General features: G+C 39.6%; 1 protein-coding gene across 1 annotated transcript in view; it reads right to left on the reverse strand.

Annotated features, from left to right (window-relative positions):
• The window catches only part of LOC122789349 (S-adenosylmethionine synthase), a 516516-nt gene that overhangs the window by 31567 nt on the left and 466091 nt on the right, over positions 1-18858 (reverse strand). Inside the window, exon 8 of the mRNA XM_044056729.1 lies at positions 11073-11206. Within this exon, the coding sequence (XP_043912664.1) occupies positions 11073-11206 (134 nt within the window). The remainder of the gene's footprint in view (positions 1-11072; positions 11207-18858) is intronic.

The raw sequence follows: 18858 nt of genomic DNA on the forward strand, positions 1-18858 counted from the left end.
TTATGGTGTGAAGATTTTTATTTAATTTAATTTTATTTTAGGATTTAGAAGAAGAAGATGAGGTTTTCCTAACAAGTTTCAATGGATAAGAAGGAGTCTTGCGTGGGGTCATTACATTTTCAGAAGGTTGGGGCAGAACAGATGAGGTGGCAGCCTCTGGATATTGTATTACAGATGCATGCTTGGAGGCTATGTGAAGTTTATTGATAAAGATATGGACTTGGGACATGGGACTACAATTGAAGCAGGTAGGAAGAGTGAAAAGTCTTGGAGACATTTTACTGTCTGCTATGTGTTTATAAGGTAGCTTTGGGACCATGAAAGGGCTGTGTAGGAGAGGTTGAAGGATAAAAGTTCTGTATGTAGATTTTGGTAAGAGATTATGTTGAATGCTTTTGCTAGGTCAATAGAAACAGATGACACTAAGTGGCTTGATTTGTTTTTGTGGTTTATAGTGTTTCTGAAACTGAGAAGGGCAGTCATGGTACTATGTTAGGGAAGAAAACTATGTTGGACGTTGGGGAGGTGGTTAGAACTGATGAGGTATTTTAAAAGATGTGAATGGATGCATTATTCCAAGATTTTTGATACAGGTATTAAGACAGCTGCAGGTGTATGTCTGGTGAAAGTAGGGGTATAATATGTTTTTTTCCAGAGGGCTGTAACATAGCTTTATGGGATGGAATGGTTTATATGGATAGAGACAAGATAGTTGAGGGTGTCTGCTGCTATTTTAATTATCAGCTATTAAGGTAGTTGAATATAGTGCACACGCATACACACACACGCACACACACACACACACACACACACACACACACACACACACACACACACACACACACACACACACACACACACACACCAAACTAAACTTACTTGGCTGAGTGTCAGGTTTAAGTTGGATAGAGGGTGGAGGTGGGGTTTATACTTGAGTAAGGAGAGAACAGTTGGTATAAAAGGGGAACTGAATTGGGAAACAATGCTGCCTTTGTTGTTGCTGTATGTTCAGGGTAGGGGAGTGCTGAATTGGCCAGGATAAAGGAGTTTATTAATGGAGGACCAGAAGAGATTTGGTATGCTCTTATATTTGTGTTGGAGCAGTTGGCAGTAGGATTGCTTGTCTGGTTTAATCTTTTATTTAGCAAGGTTTCTACACTGTCTGAAATGTTGATAGGCACTCTGTGTTTTGTTTTTTAGTCTATTCGATCCATGCTTTGTCCATCTCTCTTGGGGCCATGAGTTCTCTGGGTTTGATTTGACATTTTTATACAAAGTCGTGCATGGTGATTTAGTCTATTAAGAACTGTTATGTTGAAATGAGATATTGCCTCATCAAAGGGTAAAATCTTTAGAGATGACCAGTTACAGGCTATTGCTGAAAGATTCAACAAATTTACTGCATATTTTTTGTAGATGACTTAATTTTTTCATTATTTATTTATTTATGTTAGAGCAAAGGTGGGGAGACAGTCACTGACTGTATCAGGTAAGTATCCAAAGAAGCTTATATTGTTTGGGTTGCAAGTAAGAATCCAGTCAAGTAAGGAGTGTCCGTTTGTAGTTGTACTGAATCTTATAGCTGCATTGATAAGATGGGAGAATTTATAGCAATTTTACTGTGTAGTTAGAGATGTAGTATCAGTGAGCTGCTAGTCTGTATTAAAATCACAAATTACTATCACTACAACATGCATGTCATGAGATAGCCAGCAAAGGATACCTTCAACTGTACTGGTGTTATTTTCTGGTGGCAAATACAGAGTTGCAAAGTATGCACTTAGTGTGAAGAAGGCACAAGTTGTGAGTTATCCCATGGGTATTCACATTAAAGATTACTTTGCCTTTAAAATGTATTTACACACACTGAGATATTGTACCAGAATGACCTCATTCAGGCAAAAATGTAAAGAAAATACCTTTCCCAAGACCAACTTGTCCATCACAAACCACTCCACAGCTAACACTAGTACACCCCCTATACCCAACTTTATTCTGTCACCTATACCCACCTCAACTATTTAAAAATTGCTTCTAAAACTCACACCATGCACAAATGCCCCTGACAATATACCCACAAAATACCTGCAAATCTCAGCCAGCTCAATCGCTTACCCTATCAGCATACTTCTCAACAGATCTATCCAAGAATCCTATATGCCACTCTTCTGGAAAACAGCTTATATCCTCCCTCTACACAAGGGAGGCCCCAGCATAGATACCACCAACTTCCGACCCATTGCTATACTATTGCCCATCTCGAAGATTGCGGAAAAATGTAGTCATCCTCAACTTCTTCAACAACTGACTCACAACCACATCCTCTACTCCACCCAACACAGATTTAGGCCAGGACATAGTACCACCAATGCCCTCATATCCTTCATGGACACTGTCAACCAAGCCACTGATGCTGGTAAAATCGTATCTTCACTATTTCTTGATCTCTCCTTAGCTTTCAGTACTATATCCCACTCTCTCCTTCTAACAAAACTGTCTAACATAGGTACCTCACCTCAAGCTCTAAACTGGTTCACTAATTACCTCACTAACACGCAACAATCAACTAAATGGCAGAACTCTTACTCCCCTTTCCTAAACACCACCACTGGTGTTCCTCAAGGCTCCATTTTAGGCCCATTTCTGTTTAGCATATTTATCAATAACTTCCACACCACACTCTCTTAAGACTCAGTCATCCAGTACGCAGATGACTCTGCTATCATCTGCACTACAAACAACTCCTCAGAACTACACTAACTTACCCAAAACATCCTCACCTCCACCGAAATTTGGATGTCTAATAATCATCTTGCCCTGTACCCCAACAAAACCAAACTATTAATCTTTGCCCCGAAAAAGTCCACACCCCTGCAAAAACAAAACTTCACCATTCAATCCCTAAATGGTACCACCATCAACATTGTACCTAGCACAAAACTCCTAGGTGTCATCATAGACAAAAACCTCACATTCAACCTGCATATCCAGTCCAATGTCAAAAAGACACATCAAAAGCTTGGTACTCTCTACCGACACAAATATCTACTCAGTGCATCAGCCCAACTTTCCCTTGCCTCTTATTTTCTATTACCCTCTCCTTTATACTGTACCCCCCTCCTCACCAACATGCACTCCTCTCCAAAGTCCAAACTAGACTCATGCTACAACAACATTGCTAAGTTTGTAACTAATGCCTCCTACTCATCCCACCACTGCTTATCATTACGCAACCTAAAATGGCTTGAACTCCCCAACTATCTCACCTTTATCCAACTAACTACAGCTCACAAACTCATTCATAATCCATCCATGTGCCCTGCTCTATCTTCTATACTTACTTTATACCATTTACTTTATACCATCCTAACAGATCATTCCAATCCAACAACCAACTGCTCGTAAATGTAGAAAAACAAACTTTCGGCTGGCCAGATGCTTTACTCCTTTACCATCGCAAAACTTTGGAACTCCCTCCCCCCAACACTTAGATCCACCCGCTCAGTAACCCTCTTCAAGACATCTCTGAAACAACACCTTTCCTCATCTTGGCTGTGCACATGTGCTAACACCACATCTCATATAACCTAACTTCAACTATCGCAGCTATTCTCACCCCCACTCTACTACTCTAGCATCCTCCTTTCACATCCACCTGTCTTTTTGCTTACTCTGCCTCTCCATCCTGTCAACTTTCCTCCTCTACTAACCCTCGTTGTCCTATCATTGATCCCTCCTGTCTACTTCCTTCTATTGCTAACCCTTATAGACCTGCCATTGAACCAGGCGAGACATTCAGGTACTCTCTCAGCTTACCTTATTATCATACCACCACTTATATCTGCAACAATATCCATCGACTTTGCTGATTCTTGCAACAGGGCTCCTATAGCCTATCACTCAGGTATTACACCTCCTAAACGTGTGAAAAGTTTAAACAACTTGTCTCAAATTAATTCCTATATCTGCTTTGCACCCACTGCATGAAGTGCCCTACATAAATTTTGCTAGCTGAAAACTACTCATATGGAATGTTCTCATGTATATACTCTGTATTGCTTGTATAATATCTTTGATTTGAGAGTGATTACTTATGTACTGTTTTTTTTACCAATTGTATAAGCTGCCAATAATATGTACTAAATGTCTTTATTAATGCAAATTCTGTATTGTATGTGAAATGTCTTATATGTGGAGCTTTTCTCCCCAGGACTCCACTGAAAATGGGCACTTCTGGCCCAGCTGGACCATCCCGGTAAACAAATCCAAATAAAATAAATAATAAATAAATAAATAAACAAATAAACATTGAGAAAGAGAGGCCTAAAGGCAACTCCTCAAAGCACACCACAATGAACAGACCTAGAAGATATAACTGAGTCCTTCATTTTAACTGTGGGGAATCTCTCATTCAAATACCTACAAACTCAGACTAAAGGACCACCATTAAAATTAAAATCCCGGTATTCCCAAGGATCCCGGTATTCTAAGTCTTAATTAGATACATAAATGGCATTGATGTTCAGTATCCATATTTAAGTAGTGTAACTCAGCTAACAGCAGCTGTATTTCCATGGGTAAACAGAAATTCATGCTGGTTGATACGAGGAAGACTAAGGCAAACAGATATGCAAACACATTATCCAAAAATGCTTTTCATTAATTTAGAAAGACTGGGAAGTAAGGAGATAAGTCTTCAGTATTTCATTCTGAACAGGTCTCACTGATGTATGCATAGGTACGACTACAGAACACATTTAGGCTGATGAGGAGAGCGCTCCCTAAGCTTATCAGACTAAAGACTAAGAAGCATCTGAAATTAGTTCGCACAGCAACACACCCACCTTTGCCATTTATACCAATAGCCAGTACACAGATGTCTAAGAGGCCCAAAGGTACAGATTCCAAGCAATTACTTTCCACTCACACTGCATCTAACTGCGGTGACTCTACTGTCAGGAATATGGACACCACTTTCACAAGGCAGGGTTGGCATAATGGTTAAGATCTTTACGTCACAGACACAAGGTACAGGGTTTGATTCTGACCTCTGGTTATTGGCTAGGCTTGTAATAGTCTGCAGACTGATAGCCTAGTATTTAGCCATGAACCTAAGAACAAGGCTGGATAATAAGGTGAAAGTTACCTGTCTTTCTGGAGCCAGGATCAAGGATATAACAAGAGTTCTTCAATCCCTACATCCTGGTAAATGTGATTATGACATGTGTTCCCGCATGGGGGGGATAACCTTAGGCATTAGAGGGACATACAAAAAGATATGACTGAGCTTGCCATGAATGTGTCTAAGGCAGGAAAGACAATGATCATGACAAGTATTTTGCCACAGCTCCCAAAATGATCGCCAAGACTCAAAAACAAGATAAGTGGCTTTAATAATTAGCTACATAGCTTGTGTCATTCTAGTTGCAACCAGTATGTGTTGACTTGGGATGAGATGACTGACAAGCCTTCCTTCTTTGCCAGGGATGGTCTGCACCTCTTTTACCAAGGCTTTCACATTCTGGTTACAAACCTTTGTTGCCCCCATAGTGCCTCTTTTTAGGCAGAGTCCATCTGATGGACATTCCAACTTAGTAAATTCTAATTTGGAAAACATTAATGTGGTTCTATTCAATGAGAAGAGTTTAAACAAAATTAGTTGGTTAGTATTCAAAAAATGTGCATACTGATGGTCAGCCAGCATGCCTGTTGTAAATTGAGCATATACCAATAGAAAAGAGTCTGGTCGGTCAAATACCACTGAGATATTGGTATAACACAGAGGTATTAGTTTCAACTATTCAGAATTTTGCCTCATGTTTTTTAGATGTTCCTCATAAAATTTTTGGTTTTCTGACAAATCGGTGAAGAATTAAGTCACTAAATAATGACACATGTAGTTTCAGACTTTCTTTCCCTGAGACAATGCACAATACACAAATAAAATTATTCTTGCAGATTTCGAAGTTTCTAAGAGCAATTACAATCTGTCCCCTTATGGAGCCTCTGTCCCCCTTTATTTATTTATTTATGGCTTTGTCCACATTTCTTGAGCTAAGAGGTTGAGAGGTACATATGGAGGGCAGAGCAAACACAAGGAAAATCAGGTACTTTCTACAAAACTGAAGAAAGGTACCTGATTTTCTTTGTATTTCTGCCTTGTCTCTCATACTTCTCAACTGTCCAGATGTTATAATTAAAAAAAAAAGCAATGGAGATCTTCCTTCCTCCGTTGCTTGTTTTCCACAGTACTGCTGAACTGAGAAGTATGGAAATATAAGCTACATAAGCATGCACAGTATATCAACAAACACAGAATAATGTGGAAACAATGCCAAGGAACACCACAGTGCTGTTATACAAAGACATTATTTAAGAAAATTACGTCATTTCTTTCTTAAATAATGTCACTGTATAATAGCAATAACCAACTTGTGGGTATGGGTATATTGAGGATTTACCCACAGCTGGCTTTGTTTAATCATTCGGGCATCCCCCTCGTGATCAAACCATGTCAAGCATGTTTAAATCCTCAATATACCCACACCCACTCATCGGTTATTGCTTAAATATGCCCAGACATGAGGCTGTCTTGCATTTCAACACATTCATATATGGTTAATTATAGAGACCTGGTTTCAGAGTATTGAAAACCTGTATTCCTGGGTATAATGCCTATCAGTATTAGTAGTTGTCAAAGAAATTATTAACTTATGACAGATTCTTCAGGACACCACATTTGAACTTCTAGATGTCAAACTTACCACAAACAAGACTAATTACCACTTGATAGCTAGCTCCTAACACATTATCTGAAATCCCCACTAATGCCAGCAGTTTTTTAAAGATGGACTTCAACTTTCCATGAGTAAAATTGATCGACTTACACTGTCAATTGTCAGCAAGCCCAACACTTCCTTGACATTATAAATTCTTATTCTCCCATACAAATAGTTAACCGTCCTATTAGAGACCCCAATATTTTTCATCTAGTCCTCGCAAATATGGCCAATGCTTGTACATCTCCATATGTATCATTACACCTTGTTAAATCAGACCATAAATTAGTGACATTTTCCTTTAAAACTGTGAGACCTCCCCTGTAAATTCCTCAGCGTTCACAAAAGCAAATCTTCTTCAGTTACCTTAAACAGACCCTATCTGCACCACATGTAATATAAAATTTAAAAACAAATCTCTGTGGTGGAAAACTCATATAAAAAGATCTTAATGGAACTTAAAAAGCCACACAAACCAAAAGTAACTATAAATCTTTCTTTAACTATGTCAGGACATTAATAACCAATGCTGAACAATGTTTGGAACTCGTCCACAATAATATTGCACACTCTGAACCCAAGGAAATAGCTAATATCTTAGCTGATAAAGTGCAAATTTGAAATGACCCACAGTATAGCTATTTCATAATCTCAACCACACCCATTCATCACAACGGAACAAGCACTGTCACCCCTTTCAAAAGCTAAGAACTCCTCATTCATGGGCCCTGATAATATGCCAGGGTGCCTGATTATAAGTGCCAAATATGGCCTATCTCAACCCCTAATTAACATCTTTAATCTAAGCCTGTCCACTGGCTACATTCCTGAAGCCTGGAAAATAGCCACTGTAATGCTATTACACATGTGTGGACCAATCACACACCCTGGTAAAGCAATGGAGTATATTAAAGACATCATTAATCTAGACATTGAAAATCTCTTAACCCTGGACCCTAATCAATTTGTCTTTGTCAAAGGAAGGTCTTGCCTCTTAACCTCATTACCTTATTTGAAAGTAGTGGATAGTAGTAATGCTGCACACACAGCATAATTCAACCTGGCCAAGGCCTTTGGCACTACTTCCTCATGTAGGTATTTTTAACAAAGCTTGTAAATCTGAATGCAAATCCTTATATTGTTAGGTGGCTAGCACACTGATTATCTGACAGCGTTCATGTGGTTAGAATCGTAGGTGTGACTTCTGAAATCAGTGCTGTACCACAGGGCTCAGTGTTAGACCCTCTCTTATCTAGTATTCATTTCTCACATACCCAGGCCAACATTCCTGGCTTTATCTAAGTTTGCAGATGACTGTAAATTAGGTACTGCTATTTGATCTTCCACTCACTCAAAATCATTTCAACATGGGTTGGACCATGTTAGGATTTGGTACAAGAATAGCAGATGCATATCAAATGTGAAGAAATGTAGCCTAGGTAATTTTGTTTAAACATTTTTACATACCATACAGGTGACACACTCCTCCAATAAGGCACTGTTGCAAGGGATCTAGACACTCTTATTGACAATTCCTTATCATTTGACCATCATGTCTCTGCTGCAGTTCAGAATGACTTTTGTCTACCTCATCCACTTCCAAAGGCATCTCCACCAGATCCAAAGAAGACTTAATTCCCCTTTACTCATAACCTATCAGGCCCATTACTGAATATAATGCAGCTTTTGGCATGTATTTGTCTAAACATATCGTTCAACTTGACAGAGCTCAGTGATTCATAACTAAAGAGATCAGCGGTGTCAGACATCTTAGTTATCAAATATCAGAACAGAATGGCAACTCTCTCTCTGTACTCAGTCTCTTACAGACACTTCTGTGGAGACCTGTGTGTAGACTGTTGAGCCATTAAAGATCCAACCCTCTTTCACCTCCTATTCCTTTACATAATAAATAATACGTCAAATACTTGGTCAAACGAACCTAACCTTCATCAACAGATAAATAAGACACGTTGGCTTGACACAGTCATATCCTAATGTATCCCACATCTGTGGAACAAGTTTCTATTGCATGCCAAACAACCATGCACCCTTCAAGGATTATTCGATGGGCACTGGGCAGCCTCAAATTCAGCCCTGGTCAATCTTCCTTTGTCCTCTTTGAGGCTGGACAAGACTACTGAATAGGGGGTTTAGGCTAGGGTCACAATGCCTTGTAGACTGAATGTTTAATACCTATGAACCTCTTAAAACAGCTGCATTCGAGGACTGTTTATCGTGATCCTTCTGACTCACTCATTGACTTCCTTCTCGCTAGCTTCATCATTATGTTCTTTTTCCCAACTCTTGGCTAATTCCGGGTTACACCATTCAGCCAATACTAATGATTTACTTCTCTTACAACACCTGAATAACTCTTTCAGCTCTGAAAAGATACATTAACAAATTGTTTTCCACCTCTGTTATTGTAAACTTAATTTCTTAGCATTTCACCTTTTTCCTACTCTTCCTGCACAGTTACAACAACACTACAGATGTAAGTTATAAAGTCCACCCCACACCTACAGCAATCAGATGTATCCCTAAAGCTCACCTTCATCGACCTCGTTGAAGTTTTATATCATCTATGTAGCAATCAAAAATGTTGGTCTCTTCATTCGGAAACACTTATTCATTTTCCAATTTTCCTACTATACCAGTAAGCCACATTTCATTTTTAGTCCACCTATTTTTATGTTTTTCCCATAGCCCGAAGTATTTCTAAAGAACATAACTCTGCATCTTACTCCTGTTCGACCATTGCTTCTTTTTAGCCAGTCTGCTTTATCTTTGATACTAAACTAATATGTAACATCCAGTCTTCTTTTTTTCTAGTTGGTTATGCTTTATAGCAAATTTGTCGTGCATACTCTGAATTTTCAACTTCTCCTTAAATTTGGTCCTTTTCCTCCTATCATTATAACAAGAACCCAAAAAGGTCTTTGCTTTAGTGTCTAACTGGTCTGCAGCCTTTTCTTGTCAGTCTTCCCTCCCACTACCTTCATTCATGAGAACTACATAATTATTGCCTTTATAGATGCTTCCACACTTTTAACACAATTCCTCCAGCCTTCTTTATACACTCTCCATCTTAGTTTTTTTCATTTTCTACTCCCCTTAACTGCTGTGCTTGACTTACTGTTACAGCATATCCTGCCAAGTAAGGCATCTCCCATTCTCCTGGGAGCCCTAAGATTATCTTTACCTGTTCTGTTCCTGTTCACTCTCCAAGTATATCTACTGCACGCTATTTATCTTTTTCCTAGCTATTTACCTTTTTATGATGTGTTTAATGTCTTAGAAGATAAATTACTAATGAAAAGACCAACATTCACATTAGTTTTATTCAAACATTTTTTTTTACTTTTCTGTACTGATGCTGTATATAAATACTGAATTTCCTATATCATATGACTGTTTTAAATTACTTGTTACCATACAGTGGTTGAGTTGTTTTTAAATATTCAGTTTCCTATAATGTATAACTGTTTCAAACTACTCTTTACTGTACAACCCTTTCAAACATTTTTCCTTTTATTGTACCGCTATTTCAGTTTACATGGAATGTCAATCTCTCATGTCTTGTTTCTCTCTAGTGCCCAGTTCATGGACCTGCCACCAACTCAGCTCATAATTAAATATAAATAAATAAAATAAAATAAACCCCAAAAGGTACCTATCTTCCTTGCCAAATTGTCCAAAATGACCCCAATTTCTCTTTTTGCTCTTTCCAATTTCTGTTTTGCAATTATTCTACTGTGAAGAATAATGTCTGCATCTAAATATTTTCTCATCCAGCTCACCAAGGATGCTCCAGTTGAACAAAATTGAATACAACTGCTCAAGGAACAGCAGTGCCACCAAGCAGGTATCAGAACCTTGGCCAAAGATTGTCTGGAGCAAAATCTATCCAGGTTTTTACTGCCTTTACAACAGTAAGATTCACCCAGTAACTCCGCAAATGCATGGCATAGCATCTCCAAATAACTTTAGCATGTTTTTGTTTTGCCCTTACCTCTTTTCTAAAGTTATTTCAGACAGGAATAATTCAGTCCTAATGGAGTGACAGGATCTGTGTTCATTCCATACAAGAGATTCGCATGTTAATGAATTAATAAGATCACAGTTCAACTACCTGCATCTAACCTGTTCTAACTCTGTACTTTATAAAGGGATCATTGGATAGTCACATGACTTAACAAAGATTTTGTATTTCTTACCATTATACTGCAGAAAATAAAGTACAAAAGAAAATGGTCGTCTACAGCAAAAATTAAACTACATAGCACTTACTGCACAATTGCTCCAGGTCGGAGATCAAAATTTTTCTCTATAATGTCAAGAAGCTCTTTTTCACTTCTGTCAGATGACCCATAGGTGAACAGGGAAATGGAGAGAGGATGCGCTACACCGATTGCATAGGACACCTAAGAAACAGAACAAGTCAGCTTTAGTAGTAGTTTACTTATTGTTTCTGAAGAATTCCTACTTTATTGTGATGATATGACACTGCAATAACACACACACCAACAACATGCAGAGAGAAGACATTTGTATTTTATTTGTTAATGAAGTAGTCCCACTGGACACAAATTTCCATTTTCAGGGGAAAACCTGGAGCACTTTCTGATTAGGCGATTATTCACACAGTTTTCAAGTCATTAAAGTCATTAACAGCTTGTTGCCTTAACTGTCTGAGCTATCTATCTATCATCTATCTATCTATCTATCTATCTATCTATCTATCTATCTATCTATCTATCTATCTGTCTGTCTATCTATCTATCTATCTATCTATCTATCTATTTGTGTGTATACACACATACATATATATACAAATGAATACTTAAATAAACAAGCCATGCTAGACGAAAACAAAATCGCCACTGATTCTAAAGACAGCCACAAAACATTCTATAGCTATGTCAAGAATCTCAATGGCAACACTCAGATCTGCTCTGAGTTACAGCACAATGGCACTAAATATACAGAACCAACTGATATTGCCAACATCCTGGCAAATAGGCTCAGTGCTAACTTTACCCCTCACTCACCCCCTAAAGGGCCCATCTCTATACCGGAAAAATGCAAAGTTCCTGTAATCACGGTTGCACAGGTAAAAAACACACTCTCCACAGCCAAGAACACAGCATCCATGGAACCTGACAACATCCCAGGCTGTGTTCTACATGAACTACAGAACAAACTGGCACCCCACCAAAGTACCATGTTCAATCATAGCCTCACCTCAGGCTTTGTGCCCATTGAATGGTGCACAGCAATGGTTATCCCATTCCACAAAGGGGGAGCCACCATGGACCCTGTGAACTACAACCCCATTAGCCTGATGAGCCTGGTCTGCAAGGCTATGGAACGTATCATCATGGAACTTATAAACAATGACAATGGTAATCTCCAGACTCTGGACCCCACCCAGTTCAGGTTTGTAAAAGGCACATCATGTCTTTTAAACTTGATAGACTTCTTTGAAGCGGTCACCAAAGCCGTAGAAGAGGGTAAGGTGGTTCACACAGCCTATCTAGATCTCACCAAGGCTTTCAACACCATCCCCCACTCTGGAATTATAGATAAACTCACTAAACTAGGTATAAATCTGTATGTCACAAGATGGGTTGCCAACTGGCTCAGTGACAGAACCCACACTGTGAAAGTAGCAGACTCTAAATCCAACTACAGACCAGTGACAAGTGTAGTACCACAGGGTTCAGTCCCAGGTCCTCTCCTGTTTGCTATCTACTTCTCTGAAGTACAGGCTAACACAGAAGGTCTTTGGCTAACAAAGTTTGCGGATGATTGCAAACTAGGAGCCATAATCAAAACTCCCAACGATGTGGACATCCTACAAAAGGGCCTCACTGAGACAGATGCCTGGTGTCAAAGCCATAGCCTTAAGCTCAATGCCAAAAAGTGCATTGTCATCCCTTTTGGTAAAAATTCTGTATCCATGAACTACCACATAGGTGGTAGTCTACTTAACAGCGAAAGTGTGATAAGAGACCTTGCGACACAGGTGGACAGTAGTCTCTCTTTTGATAATCGCATCACCACAGTAGTCAGGAAATCCTTCTATGTGGCACACCTCATCACAAAAGGTTTCTAATCCAGGAAAAAAGAGGTCATTGTTCTCCTCTACTCATCACACATTAGACCCATTATAGAGTACAATGCCTCTTTTGGCATATACCTCACAAGACATCCACAACAACTGGAAAGGCCGCAGAAATACCTCACAAAGAGGATTACCAGCCTCAAACAGATGCCCTATGTAGACCGTCTCAAAAACTCCAGATTTACTCTGTCGCATATCGCCTACTCAGAGGTGATCTCTGCCTAATATACAAAGCTATGTCAAACCCAGAGCTGTAGGACATGCTCCACTTAAAGAAATCCCAATCTCTATGAGCTACACCTTCTAGGGACTCAAACCTTGTCACCACAATAAACAGAACATGATGGAGGAACAGATTCCTGTCCCAGAGACTTCCCATACTCTGGAACAAACTACCTATCTATATCAAACAAAGCTCCTCATTAGCACTCTTCAAGAAAAATCTTGATGATAGGATGGAAGATAGGAAATTCACCCCAGGGATCACTTCTGTGGATCCGATTGACAGGGGCACAGGAAAATAATTTTCTTGGGTGGCAAAAGCCAGGGTACCGTTTGGCTAGGTTTATATAGGCCCTAGGGCCAATAGCCTAGTACCTACCTATGAACCTATCAACCTATGTCCTGGGATTCATTAATGCCTGCACTAAGTGTACACAGTTCTGAGTGAACAGACAACACATGCATAACCCACACCTTCTTCCTCCTAATTTTGGTTTTCCTACTGATTTTCTTGCAGCCTAAAATATCTAGGGGGCTTCATAAAGGTTACCAAAAAGTGTAGACTAAATGTACACTTAGTGTAGTCTTTCTGAGTGACTAGAAAGCACAAAAGATGTGGTACGGATGTTCTTGAATACAGATCATGTACACTTAATTTACAGTTATTGTACACTTAGTGTAGGCATTAATGAAACTGGCCCTTGGTTTATTTTGGCAAACTGTTCCAGATCAGTTATTTTTAAGTGTTCAGAACGAATGTAAAAAGAAATATATATAATAATAATTACACACATATTAAAAAGTAAGCAGAAGTGCTCACTCTGCCCTCTTCTTACGGCTCCCTTCCAACCCTTTCCACAACATGTTATCCTATTTTCTCTTAAACCTTGCAGGTTTCTTATGTGACACTATTTACCATGGTAATGTACTTGTCCACAAACCTCTGCCTGAAGGAAAAAAAAAAAAAAAAACTTTTGTTGAGCAAGCCAATTCCTTTTTCCTTAAGTGGGTTCCAGAACTGCAGACAGTATTCCAGATAAGGTCACCTCCCCATCTGGTGATGCAGTCCTGTCACCATGCTGCCTGAATCCTGTTGGCCATACGCTGCTCACTATCATTATTCCACAGACTGATACAGGCTCTTTACTGTAGCTTCCAGAATATTTTCTCGCAATGTACTTTCTAGCTATTTTCTTTACCAACCCAGTTTATAATCCTCTACAGCTACTGCAACGTATAAATCTGTGATGTCAGCTTTTAGCCTATCCTCATGCCTCTTCAAATTTTTCCTCAAACTACTCTGTTCATTCTGCATCACCAGCCCAGTCTTTGTACCATCAGTGGATACATTTATCTTGTTTTCAGGCCTTACCTAAATGCCATACATATACACACTTTATGATTAACAAGGACTCCTGTAATATTGCACTATACTCTTTTTGCTTATTTAATAACTCTTCCATAACCTTCATACTCAAAGTTCGACTTATTTTTATTTTCTATTTTTATAGTAATGGTTCACTGACTCTCCACTTTCTTCATAGTCATATTTCTACTTACTTATTTTTTCTATTTTATTGGACATTTTTACCATTGACATGAAAACAGAAAAAAATCAAACACTATAAAGAAATAATATTTACTTGTAATGACATTGTGCATGCTGGGGTCCGTGGTGGTGGTGCTGCGGTAGCGTTGTCACCTCACAGTAAGATGCTGTCTGGTTCGATTCTCAGCTAGAGCATCTTCTGCGTGGAGACATGCGTGAATGGGAGTACCTTCGTTGAATGTTGTGCGTCAGGCCTGGCAAGCCTGTACGTAAAAATCAACTGCCAATCATTAGCGGACTGGAGTTCCTCTGTGGCGACCCCTAACTGGGAAAAGCCGAAAGACACAATTTATTTATTTATTTATATTTGTTGACCGGGAGTGTCCGACTGGACGTAGGTCCATTTTCTGCGGAGGCCCGGGGAGAAAAGCTCCACAGTTAAAATAAACAGACAGTAGTTACATTGGATTACATAGCGATTAACAATTTACATAGCAATTACTTACAACATATTTACAGATGAAGAACATAGTACATCAGTAGACAACTAGAATCGTTATCTGTGAAGTACATAACAGACATTAACACATGTTAAAATAAGAAGTTCCTGCTGTATACGTACTAGGCTTATGAGCATCTGAGCTTGCTATAATCAAGGTAGTTAGTGGAGCGTAAAGAAAGGTAGTGGTTGGATGGGGTGGGTGATATTAGAGTGGGAGTTGCAAGGGCATAGCCAGCATGTTTTTAGGTGCGCTTTTAGTAAAGTTTTGAAGTGGGTGCATGAAGGTACGGTAATTGTGGATGGGAGGGAGTTCCATAATTTGGCTATGGTGCAAGAGAATATTGCTTCACCAGCAGAGTTATTGGCTTTAGTGATCTGCAAGTCATTTTTGTTGCTGGATCTTGGTGGTCTGGTGGTGCGATAGGGTTGGAGTAGATTCTGGAGGGATGGGACATTTAGTGGATGGTTTACTAGTTTGTGGGCAATTGAGAGTTGACACCATTGAAGGAGGTGAGGGAGTTCAAGCCAGCCCAGTTCAGCAAGTGAGAGACAGTGGTCACTACGGTAGGATGCCCCTGTGGTGAATTTGGCAATTTTGCTGTAGCAGGTCTCTAGCTTGTTTAGATCGCATTGCCTTAGGTTGGTATATATTGGAGAGGCATAAAGTAGGGTGGAGATAAGGTGGGAATTTGCTATTGAAATCTTTGCTGCTTTGGTGAGAAGATGCTTATTTCTGTATAATGCGTTTAGTTTTTTGGGGACTCTTTTATGGTCATGGATATGTGAATGTCAAATTTTAGTTTATTGTCTATTTCCACTCCTAGCAATTTGGTGTGTTCAGTTGGGTATATAGTGGTGTTGTCTTTTGCTGTGATGTTAAAGTGAGAGTTGTTTTGAGTATGTTTGGTGGGTTGGAAGATGAGTAGTTTCGTTTTGTTTGGGTTGAGTATTAATTGGGCATCGGATAACCAAGTTTCAACAGAGGAAAAGGCTTCCTGTGTGACTTTTTGCAGTTTGGGTAGGGACTGGGCTGAGCAGATGATGGTCGAGTCATCTGCGTATTGTATGAGTGTGCCATGTGTGGTGGCAGAGGCTAGATTATTTGTGAAAACAGAGAAGAGTAGGGGTCTAAGGATGGATCCTTGGGGAACCCCTATGGAGACAGGTAGTTGGGGAGATATGTCATTCTGCCATACAACGGATTGTTGGTGGTCAGACAGGTAACGCTGAAACCAGTTGGTGACTGATTGTGAGAAGGATAGGTTATTGAGGACAGAGATAAGTTGTTTGTGTGGGACCATGTCAAATGCTTTAGATAGGTCTAGGAAAGTAGCAGAGGAGAGATAGCCATTGTTTTTATGCTGAAGGATAGTGTTAGTAAAGGAGAGTAAGGCAGTGGTGTTGCTATGGTTTGGTCGGAAACCATATTGGAAAGGAGGTTGTTAGTAAGGAGGTAGTATGAGACCTGAGAGTGTATGCATCTCTCTAGTATTTTGGAGAGTGGAGAGAGAATAGCTATGGGCCAGTAACTGGTTAGTTCTGTGGAGGGTCCACCTTTGTGGAGGGGAATTATATGTGATACTTTCCACAGTGTGGGAACATAACTTTCTGACAGAGATCGGTTAATCAAGATGGATATTGGGTAGGCCAGAGCATCAGCTGCGATTTGTAGGTATTCACTTGGGAGGTTGTCTGCTGCTAATTTGGTGGGTTTAAGTTTAGTTAAGAATTGACAATTACATTGTGCATGCTGTAATCTCAGCCATGAAATTGGCACCAAGCCCCTTTTTCCCCATTATGTATATGGGTCAGGGTGTCACATCAATAGTGACCATCACTTAGAGCCAATATTCACCTTGCTGGGAGGTTATCCCTGCCTCAGTAATCTTAGCCATGAAATCTTGCAGTCAAATCAGCAAAATTCATTATAAAGACACTGTTATTCTACCTAATGGGTGATAATTTACTGACAACCAGTTCTTATAGCTATTAAACATGTGAGCATTGTTAATCAAGTCAGATAAAATGGAAGCTGTGTGTGGCATGTACCAGTTGCACATAACTTGATAAAACCAAGTGAGCAAGCAAACCACTTTGTTAAAAAAGGTTAACTAAATACATCAACTTCCATTTATAATCAAACGGTACTTACTATTTCTTTTTACTGGCTGATTGCTGTTAGAGTTACAAGAGATAAAGGGCCGGATCCATGAATGCCTACATTAAGTGTACATGATCTGTATTGAAGAACATCTCTACCACATTTTTGTGCTGTCTGTTCACTCAGAAAGAATACACTGAGTGTAGATGTACTCTGTACATTGTGGTAATCTTTATGAAACTCTCTTGATATTTAAGGTTGCAAAAAAATCAGTTAGAAAACTAAAATTCCTGGATTTTGTAAACACAAACTTCCTGGACCAGATTGTCAATACACCAACCACGGGTGCAACCATCCTGGATCTGGTCCTCACTAATATGGGAGAGTGCTGCACACCTCCTACTATAATGTCTTCTCTGGTAAGGTCAGACCACAAAATGGTCTCCTATGAGTAAAAAGAAAATCAGGACCCCTACCTAACTCTGGAATATTCAGGAATTACTCTAAGGCTAACTTCCTGTTATTAAGTGATAACCTGGCAAAATCTGAAGCCCCCGTAAACCCTGAGAACACTGCTGCCTATGCAGAACTGTTCACAGAAACTCTGTATAAGCATGTTAATAGCTGCATAGAGGCAGCTCTACCCACCAGGAAGAAGTACAGAAGTAACTCAAAAACAAGCCACCTTGGTGGAATCACATCAAACTAAACAAACAATTCAGAGAATAAATAAAGTCTACCAAAGCCAAAATTGAGGTAAGTTTGGCCTTCCAGGCCAAGGACAACCACAAAGTATTCTTTAGCTATGTCTGCAACCACAAAGGCAATATACATTTGTGTGCAGAGCATATTGTAAATGGAGCCATCTATACTGAGCCAGAAGATAAAGCATACCTATTGGCTGACAAATTCAACTTCAACTTTACCCCTCTCTCCCCATCAACCTTCCCTTAGGAAATACCATCAAATATAACTCCCCTTGCGATCACTAGGGAACTGGTCCTTAATGCCCTCTCTAAAGCCAAGATCACTGCATCAACGGGCCCAGACAACATCCCAGTATGCCTTCTAAATAGCATGAAACATGACTTATCAGGCCTTCCTGAATTGCTATTTAACTGTAGCCTCCAAACAGGTGTTGTGCCTCATGAATGGAGAACAGCAACAGTCATCCCTCTGCACAAAGGTAGGCCATCTACAGACCCCGGAAACTACAGCCCCATAAGTCTCACTAGTGTCATATACAAAGCCATGGAAAGAATTAGCATGGAAATGATCAGTAATGATATAGGAAACCTACAGACATTGGACCCAACCCAGTTTGGTTTCATCAAGGGCACGTCATGCCTTCTCAACTTGGCAGACATTGTCAAGAAGGTCAGAAGCAATGAATGAGAGCAAAATGGTTCACACTTCCTACCTTGACCTTGCTAAGGCATTTGACACAATACCCCAGTCAGGCAATGTTGACAAACTCAAGAGGTTAGGTACAAATCTGTATATCACCTGGCAGATAGCCAAATGGCTCACAGACAGGACCCAGGAAATTAGAATTGGGGAGTCCACCTCCTCAAA

This window comes from Protopterus annectens, chromosome 14.part0, assembly GCF_019279795.1.
Source record: "Protopterus annectens isolate FY-2018-M chromosome 14.part0, PAN1.0, whole genome shotgun sequence".
In the NCBI taxonomy this organism is placed as follows: domain Eukaryota; kingdom Metazoa; phylum Chordata; order Ceratodontiformes; family Protopteridae; genus Protopterus; species Protopterus annectens.